Source organism: Leiobunum rupestre, chromosome 4 (assembly GCF_980474605.1).
Source record: "Leiobunum rupestre chromosome 4, qqLeiRupe1.1.hap1, whole genome shotgun sequence".
NCBI lineage: Eukaryota > Metazoa > Arthropoda > Arachnida > Opiliones > Sclerosomatidae > Leiobunum > Leiobunum rupestre.
In genome coordinates, this window is record NC_143387.1 from 42,455,551 (window position 1) to 42,468,276 (window position 12,726).

At 39.1% G+C, this 12,726-nt stretch overlaps 1 protein-coding gene across 1 annotated transcript; it reads right to left on the bottom strand.

The window, feature by feature from the left end:
• Window positions 1–747: 747 nt before the first annotated feature.
• LOC149947867 (uncharacterized) lies at window positions 748–9,511 on the bottom strand. The gene is made up of 2 exons (XM_090171925.1): window positions 8,797–9,511; window positions 748–1,147 (listed from the first exon to the last, which is right to left on the bottom strand). Exons 1-2 carry the CDS (start codon window positions 9,278–9,280, stop codon window positions 825–827), a joined length of 807 nt encoding a protein of 268 aa, XP_090028051.1. The 5' UTR covers window positions 9,281–9,511; the 3' UTR covers window positions 748–824.
• Between the last annotated feature and the right edge of the window lie 3,215 nt (window positions 9,512–12,726).

Below are 12,726 nucleotides of genomic sequence, written 5' to 3' on the forward strand. Positions count from 1 at the left end.
CCTAATTTTATTTAAAATTTCTAAGAAATTTATATTAAATTTTATAAAATTACTTACATTTAGTGTGAGTTTCATATTTGAGGGTTTTTGGCGGATGTTTTCAACCTCATAGTAAAGTTGAGAAACCCATTTTTTAAATTGAAACCGGGAATATTTCTTAAGTTAGAAACTTTATTCAGTGGCGTAAACAAAGGGGGTCACTAGTAAACGTAGTTTCGACTGTATAAAATTTTCATCCCCCATTAAATTTTACGTAGTCTGCCCCCGTTTAGAAATTTCTGGCTACGCTACTGATTTTATTTTCCAAAACCTACAGTAAATATTCGATTATTAAGTAACCTAGCATGATTGCGCTTTGAAAAAAAATCTCATACTGTTCGTATAAAATGAAAGATTAATTTTATTTCTTACAAGATTTACCGTATAACCATGAATAAAGTACAAGTATATTTGAGTCCACTTGCCTCGAGTAAACAAAATATTTCAAAATTAAGTTAAAAAACGTAACATTGTACAATACTTTTGCAGTAAAAAATAAGAAAAGGTGTATATACTAAACCCAAAAGTGACATAAGGCCCAAAAGTGTGTTTCATCATAGACTACAAACCCAACTATAAGGAAAGATTGTGTAATCGTTATCTTTGGTCTATGATCTAATTATCTTTAATCGCACCAAAGACCATATAATATACGCTTCGCTTATCTAGCGTACGTATAGTCTGACAGAGATGTCCTAAAACGCCCTGTCTCCTCTTTTATTACTTCGCGAGGAGCACTCGATGAAAAATATAACGTTCTGACACACTTTTGGGCCTTATGTTGCTTACAAAAAAAGATATTTAAAAAGTGGAAGCTTATTTCTGAGACCCGTCGAATTCCTGGGTGTATCATTAAGGGTGGCCATATTCCTGGTGTCAGTGTTTCGAGGGCAGTAGCTTCGAGTGTGGGCCTTTTTCCCCGTCGCTCCACACGTTTCGCAGACGTGACTGGCCAAAATGGGACAAGTCACTTCCCCGGTCACCGAATTCCTCACGCAATGAGTTTTCGCAAATCCCAAGCTCTCCTTATTCCGGAGACAAAAATGACACATCGCCGAAGTTGGCAACACGCGGTTGAAACGAATTCTTTTCTCATTTAGAGCGTCATCTGGTGGAATGAAAAAAAAATTAAATAGCGTATAAAACTACAAAAGCTAGCTGCTTCAAGTGCCACAGAATCATTTGAAAATTTCCGTTCAAATTTTAGGTTGCTCCTCCCGTTCCATGCCTCGTGAAAGGAACTCCCAATTATCATAATTTTGCATTTTAAAGAAAAATAAAGGTTTAAATTGACCTTTCAATGGGTACGTTCAGTAACGCAAATCTGGGGAAAATCGTTTAATACTTGATGTTTGATTGATGAGCGCTGGTCGTCATAGAGACGTAAGAAGTTACTGAACTGTGTTATTTCTTGCTGTTCTTAAAGATGGTGGCTACAAATGTTACGGACCCCAAAAATCGAAGGAAGTGAAACATATTATTTTCAATAATAATGACATTAGGAAATTGTTGACGACAATATTCTTTATTGTTGCAGTGGTGTAGTCGGGCCAGGGCGTCCCCCCGGTGCTTTTTTCAAAGGCAGGGCTTCGCCCCGTCTTGGTTTTTCCAATTTTCCAGGGCGCGCCTTGCTTCTATTTCGTAAATCATTTTTCTCGAATAAAGGGTGTGTGAATTTATTACAAAATTTGTTACCTTGCTACGGCCAGCTTCGAACACGCTAAAAATCGAAGTTGGCTGTACATTTATAGTGGCCGGTACAGCCAACTTCGATTACGCGCGGAAATCGAAGTTGGACGTACATTTATAGCGGCAAGTACAGCCAACTTCGATTACGCTGAAATTGAAGTTGGACGTACCCAGGTAGCGCCCCGGTTCTTTTTTTTTACGACTACACCACTCTAGGAGGATTCAAGCTAACCGAGTTTTCATTTTCCTAGCACCACTAATGTTGTAACGGCCATTGCAGTAGCTGAGGCATTCCAATTAAATGATAGGCCTTTGACCAAACCAGTAGAATTGTTGATTAAACTACAGCTGTATAATTTTAACTTATACCCCAGCTAAAATGTAAACACTGTCGCGTTTGACGTCAAGACATCAAAAATCCTTCTCTCCGAGATGGTTTTTTTTATGAGCATCGGATGCCCATCGTGACGTGAAATCGGAAACGCGAAAATCGTACAGTAACAAAATGTTGGCATCAATAATCGATTACTAATCGATGTTTTTGATAAGCGTTACCGAACGTACCCAACATTTTGGGTCAGTAAACTCTTCGATAAAACATAAAACCCATTCGCTTTTAGTAAGGATCACTAGACAAAATATTTTTATTTGGTAGGTTACCGGATTAGCCTGGCTAGGTAACTACAATTCATAATCAAAATTAACCAACTACGTTCGACATTCATTTTCCTAAAGCAATATTTTTCTTAAAGGGATTATGAAATAAAGAAAAAAACACTTGTATCGACTTGTTTTTAACGTAACTAGCTTTGCTTAAACCTGGTTACAGAAAGGTGAAATTCGTTCATACTTCCTTTAAAGCTGGTTTTCACTTTCATAACTCGTCCAAATGTTTTGCATATCGGGTCCATCTAATAGAAATTAAGCTTTTTTACCAGGTCCCACTCGTCAATGTCAGTTCCAGGGTCGTAGGACCTGGGGGACATGGGGGCAACATAAGCAATTGTCCCTCCCCTCTGAAAAATGATTCATAATAACACATTCCGAAAATACGACAGTTTCAGCCCTCGTTTATCAAACCTGGAAAATGTATAAAATGCAAGAAATAGCAGACAGTGACTCACTAAACAAATTGACAGACTTATTTGGATAAAAACATTCACACGAAGACACACTCCTTATTTGGACCACACTATCTACATCATAGAAGCTCAATATACTACTGGTTGTTCTCTACTTGTTATTTAGTCGTGTACCCTACTTTACTATATGAAAAATTAAACTTCATCGTGGGACGGACTGACATGTCCGACGTTGGGAAACTATCCAAATATATTTATTTTCTACCATTTTCAAACACAGTTACGCAGCGAGGTCACAGTGAGCAGGAAACGAGTTGAAGATAATTTAGTTTAATAAGATCCCATTTACTGCTGTAATATCGAGGGATAGTATTTTATTACTATGTACTTTCACAAGCGTGATACAGCAATGACTAATAAAAGGACGAAAACACCTCAGAACTTTTTTGCAACAAAAACACTTTGTACGTCGACAGTCGTCGAGTCGAAACCTGCAAAACGAATTTGCAGAGAATGTGGCCGTTTTCGAACAAACCGCAATATTGGGTATGTAAATAAATTTAGTTTATTATTCACAATTTCGCATATCAGCCAACTATTAGACTTAAAAATCTGCTATTGGGTAATTGAACTTGACTAAACCTATTACTAGAGGTTGATCACTCCATACGCAAATAAAAGATTCTCCCAGCGTTACCAGATTCCGAAAGCCCGATTATCGTACAGAGCTACGGTATGGATCGTATTTTCTAAAATTGGGATCGTACGGCTCCTAAACCCCATCTATTCATGAAAACTCCCCGAAAATAGTCTAGTCTGTGACTAGGAATTTTTTTTTAAATTTATATAAAAAGATTTAAAAATAAATACATTTTACGATGTCCGGTGTATGGAAATTATAGATCAATCGTTTTATTATAAACCAACGACTACCGGGCTACCTTTCACGAGATGCACTTACTTCGATCCCTGGAACTAGGCTATGCCTGAATTTCTCTAATTCTACGGTAGAAGTCGGAACTCTGCTGATATATCACTAAATATGCCTAGGCGGATATACGGGCCTGATTCTCGGATCGTACTTTAGATCGTATTTTATGTCGGGATCGAATTATAGACGTACGATCCCACCTTCGGATCATATATCGTACCGACCGGCTAAATCTCGTACAAATACGATCCAGATCGTACATCTGGCAACTCTGGATTCTCCAGGACAGCTATCCTCTTCAAAAACTCGTCTTCTAAAGGTTTTTAACATAAATACGTCGAATATACATCGTTGACCGAAAATCCGGGCTTGTATTTTGGAAGCCAATTAACCCATTGGTGGAAATAAATTGGTTTGGATTTTAGTTTTGGAAAAGAAACAAAAGTTATGTTTTCCATATGAGGTGCGTGATAATACCGAGGATCATTATTACGGCCAAGAAATACGAAATTTTTAGTTTTCCCAATATTACTAGACAATTTTAACTTAAATGTTAAAAGAATCAATCACTACGCGGATTACCTCCAATTTGACTGTTGAATATTTTATCCAACAGATCGCGTTCAGAACCGACAAATACCGACCGGAAAACCAAGCGGATATTGTACCCTACGGTGTTGGAAATAAGCTTTTTAAAAGTACTGGTCAATATGACCACAATACCCCCTACTTACAGGGGCGTGCCAACCTCGGTGGCAGTGACTTTCCCCCGCTTCTATTTCACCACGGGGGCGCTGCCCCGCTACTTTTTCACAGGGCAGTCTTTGCTCAGAGGTGTTGTTCACCCAAAATACTTATTTTCCAACCTGACAGGCCGACTAAACATGCGACACTCTTGTGTTAAGTTTTCTATCTCTCGTCATATTTTCGGACGCAGCCTATTTAACAAGGTATGTGCTTATAACATTGTTTTGCCCCCGCTCTCGTAAAAACGTTGGCACGCCCCTGCTGGCTACTTAAAAAATAATTTACTGGTCATGACCACTCTTTTCTACCCTACTTATCTCCCTCCCTCTTTTATTTTACTTTTGATAGTTAATAGCGATTAGGAACTATAATGATATTTATTTATCACAAACCAAAGAGCTTTGATATTTATCACATTTCTTAAGGAACTTTAAAAAATATTTCATTATCTTCTTGTGCTTCGAATAAAAACTTATCCGTATTTACAGTTTTACATCATCTTCTAGTCCTTCGAATAAAAACTGTTTTACTCCTTTCTGACTTTCTTTTGGTTTTTAAAAGCCATAAAGAAATTTCGGGATAGGCATCAATGTCTTCTATGCTTATGTTTCTTAAACATATTCTTAATGATTGATCTAGATGTTTCGCATTTCTGACTGATTGTAGCAGAGGAACGTCAAAATGCATTACTGCCAGATGCCAGGAAATACGTTCGATTTAGGAGTAGAAATAAGTCAAAATCCGCACTTTCATTGGCTGTGAGAAGCTGAGAGCGCAACGCTTTTATCATTTTCTCTTTTCGGTATAGAATTATACTTTTAATTAAAAATAAACTGGTCATTATGACCAGTGAACCCCCCAGATTCCATTTAATGACTGGTCATAGCCCAAAATAAACTGCACTTTGACCGACGCCACCGCCTTATTTCCAACACTGGTACCCTAATCCGATTCATCCCCCTTGTCACCCCCAAGAAGAGGGTTACGTTGAGGAAGCGAAAAGCTTAGTACAGGGAAAGGTATGGGATAGCAGTCCTGGATAATGTTTTATTTGTCTATATATGATCACTCCTCCTAATCGGCCTCTAGCTCTAGGAGTGCCCAAATTTGAAATCCCGAAGATTGCCTTCGTGTCTCTGTTTATAGAAGTTATTTTTTACTAAAATATATTAGTTTATTTTCGAGATATACATTTTGAAGTTCGAAATAAACAACCAATGTGTAAAGGTTAACGGCAATAGTGAGTGTAGAGAGCTGTTTGCCACCACCCTCGTAACCCTCCTACGCATTGTAACCCGGCCACCTGAATAGTCTTAGTCAGAAGTCGAGAGCTACGCTGCAAAATTTTCGTTTTGAAAACGAAAACATTTGAGAGAGTTGGCCGTTTTCGGTCTATCGAACGAAATCTGGCAGCCTTGCCTGCCTTCCGGCCTGTATCTCCATACCGAAAATGGTCGACGATTCCGCCGCCGAAAATATTTTACTAAACTGATCGGCGGCGTTTTTGACCGTTATTTTGAATTATCGACTAAGACTATTATAGGCATTGAGTTGGGAATAAATAGAGGAACAACTAAATCTGGCTGGCGCGGGACCAATTTCGTTCCATAAGGAGACTATATCAACTTTATTGTTCTACCGTGGCGGCATCTGTCTCTAGTGGTGGAAACTATATTGCAATTGAATTTTTTCGCGAATCTGATGCGAAATTGAAATGTATGATTTTTCGTAACAAACAAACCTTTGAAGTTGTTTGAAAATAATTTTATTTGGTCAACACGATCCTTTTTCACTAAAGTTACGGTGAGTTACCTAATAATTATTTATTTTTAGCCATATAACTTTACAAAATATAGATGGCGCTACCGCCTAATTATAAAGATGAATTTCGTACAGTCTTATCAGAACAGGGGGCCTATTCTGTAAATATTCGAAATCCAATTTTCGATCGAAAACAAGATTTCGAACTTCGAGATCTCGACGAATGGTATTCGGTAAAGATTTCGAATAAGCATAAATCAATGCAAATTGTCGAAGTCGATTTCGACATGGTATAGGGTATCGAGATCGAATTCCCAATCGATTTTTTACAGAATCGCCCCCCAGGTCCCGCGTAACCATGGCAACCGAAATCGTAATTGTAATTCTAGCAGTATTATTCCCAATTCAATTATTATAGGCATTAAAAGTCGGTAGATGACTTAGGCCTAAGGTGGTGCCTTGAGTATTAGCATAGCTGATTATTATTATCAGGAAACTATATAGGTATACACTTGGAATGCCAAGGAAGATTTTTACGGCCTTGATGAAGCTCGTAGAAATGGGCGTGTCTTAAAGCGGGAAAACTCACGAGAAAAACTCTCGCGCCTCGCTACCCTAATTCGACGAAAACTCGTCACTAAGCCTAGTCTTGGTTATTATATTATTAGCTTACCTGATTATCTCTTTAATAACCATACAAATACCTGAAATTTGGTATCACTGCACTTCTTTCGCGAAGAACATTTTAATTACTTCAAAATATTAAGTTCGATAACAAATTGAGGTTTTTAAATCCATTGTTTTATAAGCCTTTTTTGCGCGGGAAGATCGCCTATTTGTTACCATGACGACGCATTCTTTTCGCGTCAAACCTCGAGCCAATGAATTTTGGGCTGCCAGAAGACAAAGGGCCCCAGCTTTAACAACTATAACGCTATCATGTTTGAGGGGCCCACTTCATGAACGGTCCTTGGGGCTCACCTGCCATCGGGCAGGTTCACTCTATGGCCAGTCCGCCACTGTAGATAAGCCCCGCCTTTTTCTCGACGCGCTTTCGTACCACCTTCCCAATGAAACCTAGACATTCCAAGTGTATACCTCTATAGTTTCCTGTTATTATTTTTATAAATAGCTTCCACCGCTCTTTTTTTCTATTTCATTTTTTTATTGTTTCTTAGTAGCGTAGGATTAAGATTGACCTCGTTTTCCCGGAATTCATTAGGTACGATGTAACTAGTTGCGATGTCAGTAGGTACAATTCCAGATGACCCAACGCTTTAGTTTGATCCGGGAATTCGGGGCAGAAAATATTGGGGATGGAAATTTCTTCCCCCACTCCTAATATGCCAACTTAAGAAAACTGTTATTGCCCCTGTACCCAGAACGTTGCTGCGCCCCGGCTCAGCTAGGAGCAACAAACACAGCACCCCACACAAGGAGAACGCAACCCGTCAAAAGTCGTGGATTTTCTTGTGTACGTTTTTCATTGGCTAGACGCTTTAGCGCCTACTGCCGTCGGAAGGGGAAAATTCGGAAATTGTCTTCCCCTCCGCCCGTAAAACGTTCAGCGTAAAGGCTCGTGACGCTCGTCCAATGAAATTCGTACACAACCCTTCGTTAGCGTGTTCATGGACTAATTAACACAGGGACACCCCGTTCCCGAATATTTGCTTGGGCGATTGTTAAATGTGCGCTCTGGCGGTATAGTTAAGAACTAACGGAAAACTAGGGTCAAACAGGAAGGAGGAAAAAAAGGGGGGGGGGATGAACAAGTCATAAACCTAGTCAATGTGGCTACCATGTTGTGGCGCATACGGTTTCGTTTTACGGATATAAATTAGCTTGAATTGCCTTCTTAATTTGAACTAAATAGAAAATGAATTTTTCTTCATTAACTTGTGAAACGATGTTCATTTATCCACCTAAAAAAAGGGAAAAAGATAATTGGATGTCAATTTTATTTCTGGTAAGTCTTTACCAAGGCTTAATAAACAGCCTTTTTATCGCTATCAATTTCCGAATTTCTTTATTGTAATATTGGTTTTATTTTGTAGATGATGATGATTTAGGGTTTAGGGAATGGTATAAAACATACTCCACTCATATGCTGTATCTTGAATCACTTTTACACGATTTACATACACAGAGTTTTTCATTTTTTCCAATAAAAATATAATCTAATGCTAAAAAACTATCATAAAACGTATTGTTGCGGCAAAAAAAGACCGTTGTAAAAACAGAGATAGAACCGTTTGCTATTTTTTTCAAAATTCTTTGATATTGAAAACTATATACTAGATGGCGGTAGCCGTTTCCTTTTTGCGACGTTTTGACCCGAGTAAAATTCTGTCGGGGGGAATAAAAAGAGGAAGAGCATTTAACAAGGGTCTTTCGGAGCTCCCTATAGGAATAACATGGGAACGGGGTGTCCCGGTGTTAATTAGTCCATGGCGTGTTTAAAGGCTAGCTGCGTTCTCCTTGTGTTTGTTGCTCCTAGCTGCTCAGTTCTACGCATTTTTACATTCACGTTTCTCAGTATATACTCACTATTGGCTTTAGTCAGTTTTGGCAATTCCTTTTCTAGCTCTTCTAAACGCCCAAAAGGATAATCCTCAGTCATGAAAGGAACTCGAACATCTCCGTTTTTAGGCGGTGGCCTAACTTTGTTTCTGACGTGGACAGCGCTCGGCCAAAGGAAATCGTCTTTCGCGTATCGGTGAACCCCACCATCGCCATTGGACTTCGAATGCGATCCAAAGTCGATGGAACCCGTAGGCAAATCCAAGTATTGCGTTGCCGGAAAAAGCGGTGAGTGATGAAACGAGGGAAGATCGTATGACGGCGACCATTTCCAAGGAGTTTGCGATGCCACCGACTGGGGTAAACGATCCAAAGTTGCCATGACGGAATTTTCGATAGGTGGCGAGTTGTTTGAAGGAAGGACTCTCCTTGGGGACAACGACCACGATGGAGTCCACGTGGATGACGACGAGAGAGCAAGGTGACTCGGAGTAATTCCAATTGTCATCATCTTGGAAGACAAAGACCGGGATAAGCGCTGTTTCGGTTGCTGTTCGTTTGGCAAAGTTCCAGACTCCCAAGTGACGTCTTCCCATACCTTTGAACCCTCGGTTTGAGCTAAGTTATACTGCCAGCTTATTGAACGATTTTCATTTCCTTTCTGTTCGACAGACTTCCATTCATTAGCTGGAGGACCAAATAGGTTATGGAGCCCTTGAGTATTCGTACCCGGCTGCTCATCTACAATAAATATATTTAAATAGTAATTTCAAAAATAATTTCTTAGATATAACAGTTAAAGTAAAAACTCGCGCTATCCCGTGTATCGTAAAGTCAGAGTGTCGGATCATAGACTAAGAAAGGTTTCACAAGGACATTTCGCGCACGAAATTAAAACCATGTAAAGTCTCAGCACGGGAGGGCGCCACGTATATCAAAATGCTGGTGCGAACCAAAGACTAGTGAAAGTTTACCAAAACACGTGACAGCATTATTCTTATTAGCACGTGTTTTAGAAATCAGATGTGATACACGTGAGGTACTATATGGGTTTGAAAACGTATATATTTAATTAAAAATGAATTTGAATACAAATATGGATGACTTGGATATTAATATGCATGATTTGGAAAGTATCTTCAATCATGGTATGTATTAAGTTATTAAATTAGCTTTCCAGTACTAATAATAACTAATTAAATAACGAACCAGGGGGCCTATTCTGTAAATATTCGAAATCCAATTTTCGATCGAAAACTACATTTCGAATTTCGAGATCTCGACGAATGGTATTCGGTAAAGATTTCGAATGAGCATAAATCAATGCAAATTGTCGAAGTCGATCTCGACATGGTATAGGGTATCGAGATCGAATTACCATTCGATTTTTTACAGAATCGCCCCCCAGAACGCACCCCTTGTTTTTCGGAATTTTCAACGTTTAAAAAAGAACTAAAAATAATAAAGGTCATACAGTAAAATTCCAAAATGTGAGAAAAATTTAATTTACCTTTTCAGTTTATTGTTCAGGAATAAATTTCCTAAAATTATTAAATAATTCTAGAAAATATAACCATTTTGAAAATGAAACTATGAAGAAGAGCAATGCAGACGAAATTCTGTTGAAATTCAAATGAAAATAATACGCACGTGATCACCACTTTCTTTAAAATCCGCTAGGCGCGCGGCCGTTCGCACCATTAACGAAGTCGGGGGTCTCGCGCCGCCGGTTATACAGGAAAAAGCTAAGGGGGGTCACATGCGAAATGTCCTTGTGAAACCTTTCTTAGTCTATGGTCGGATTAACCAATAGGCTGAGTCGGCTTAAGCCTAAGGGGAAAGTTGACCCTGGAGCAAGGTAGTTAATCCGCCACTGCTTAAATTGTCAGTAGGGTCAAGTGGGTGTGAACGATGTGGAACGCACCGAGTGTCACCCTCCGAATAATAAAATTATTTTTATATTTTGTTTTATTCATGTTGCTCTAGATATGGTCAGTGGTGACGACTCTGGGTTAGACCCCGACGCCGCCGAAGTACGCCGATTTTAAATTTTAGTCGCCGATTAAATCTGTCTAAAATGCTGCCACGCGGTTTTTTCCGGTTTCAAATAAAATCTTGTCCATTCTCTAACCTGTCTGTGTGTTTCGTGCGCTCGCCTCGCAGCTTGGACGATATATAGCGCCATGCTCGCAGTCGCTGCCTCGCTAGGGTGACTTCTACTTTCTAGTATAAAGAAACGCCGGCTCACGCCGCCGCCGCCGCCGATGTATTTTAAGTCAAAGCCGCCGCCGACAAAAAAATCGGCGCACGGCGTTCGCGCCGCCGCCGACAAAAATTTTGTGGTGTCGGGGTCTACGTGACTAGGTAGCTCAGGCAGGGCATGGCGTATTTTAAAATTTTAAAGTTGGTCCAAAATGCTACTACTTCTAATTTCCATAAAATTACGCTGAAATTCATTACAGGGAGTATCGAAATTGAAATTTTGAAGATGAATCGTAATATTTAACTAGCAGGAAATAATAAAAGGGGCCCTAAAATCCAACTAAGGGCCCCGCGTAATTGGCTTATCTGACCAAAACATTCCAGCGTCGCCATTGTTTATGGTCTATTAAGTATGGTTCAAAGCAGTGGCGTAGCTGAGAACTCAGAGGCCCCCCCACAAAAATCTCTATAAGGCCCCCCTTTTTATTTTTTTTTATGGTTAGCGGCCCCCCCTCCCCGAAGCTCGAGGCCTCCCTTGAAGCTAGAGGCCCCCCCGCACCGCGGGCCCTGCGGACCATCAGCTACGCCACTGGTTCAAAGGTTGACCCCATGAGCTACCGCACAGGCTGACACCGAGCTTAGTGAAAAGTATAGTTAGTGCTCGGCATTCGATTAATTTTTATCCATGAATAAAATAAGCTCGGCGATATTTAAATAATATTTATTTAAATAACGAATAGTTGAATAACACTTGTAAAATGTTTAAATAATCGAAAGTGAATAAGCCTATTATTTAAATAAAACAAACAATTATTTAAATAAATACCACTTTTATTAAAATAAATGCTTGGTTGCGTAAAAATCATAATTAAATAAGATAAAAAGATATTCTTTTTACCAACGTTTTTTAAATAAATCGGAAAATTTGTGGATAATGAATAAACAATTCCGAACACTAACAATTTGTAAGTATAGTCAACATTTATTTCTGGTATAGTACCAACCATTAACGGCAACAGTTAATTTTCGCATAATTATACCCAAGGCTTAACTTTTATCGTGGTCAAATGTCTTTTAGGATTAGGAATACCGTAAATATCAAGATTTTGTTATAAATGAAAGCTAACTAGTTTAATAATCTTTAACTGTTCACTAACAGAAATTCGTGGCTCGCGCGTTTAATGATAATGTTTAATTTAAAGTCAAATCCAACATAGACCTCCCAAAACAAATTTTCATAGTTTTTTCCCTATTAAACTATTTTAAGCGTAAATAAACTGAAAGTTGGTCACTTACTGGCATTGTCGTTGAATGTCTCGTTGTAATCTCTCGGCAAACTCATCAGTTACTTAAATTCCACAAAATTTAAAGTTTTGGGCACGATCACTTCGAAGTGGCCGTTAGTAATGACGCACTCCTAATGCTTAACATTGCCCTTTTCTCTCATTTATTTTCTTTCCAGTTTTTAATTACATAAGACTTCGACCTCGACTACGACCTACAACCCCTGGCAGGTTTGCGACAGAAATCGGTCGGCTTCTTTTGATGAAATCTAAAACCATTCTCGTTACAGTTTACCAAATTTATATCGTACCGTTGCTACCAGCCAAGAATGTAATCAGGTGAACGGAGAATGAGTGGCTGCAACTTTATCATCGGTTTCCATGATTGCCGGAAGATATTCTCCGGCCACACAAAGAAAGTGCCCGCGATCTTTCCAAAGTATCTTCCTCTCTTTGACTGGAAGAAAGCGCG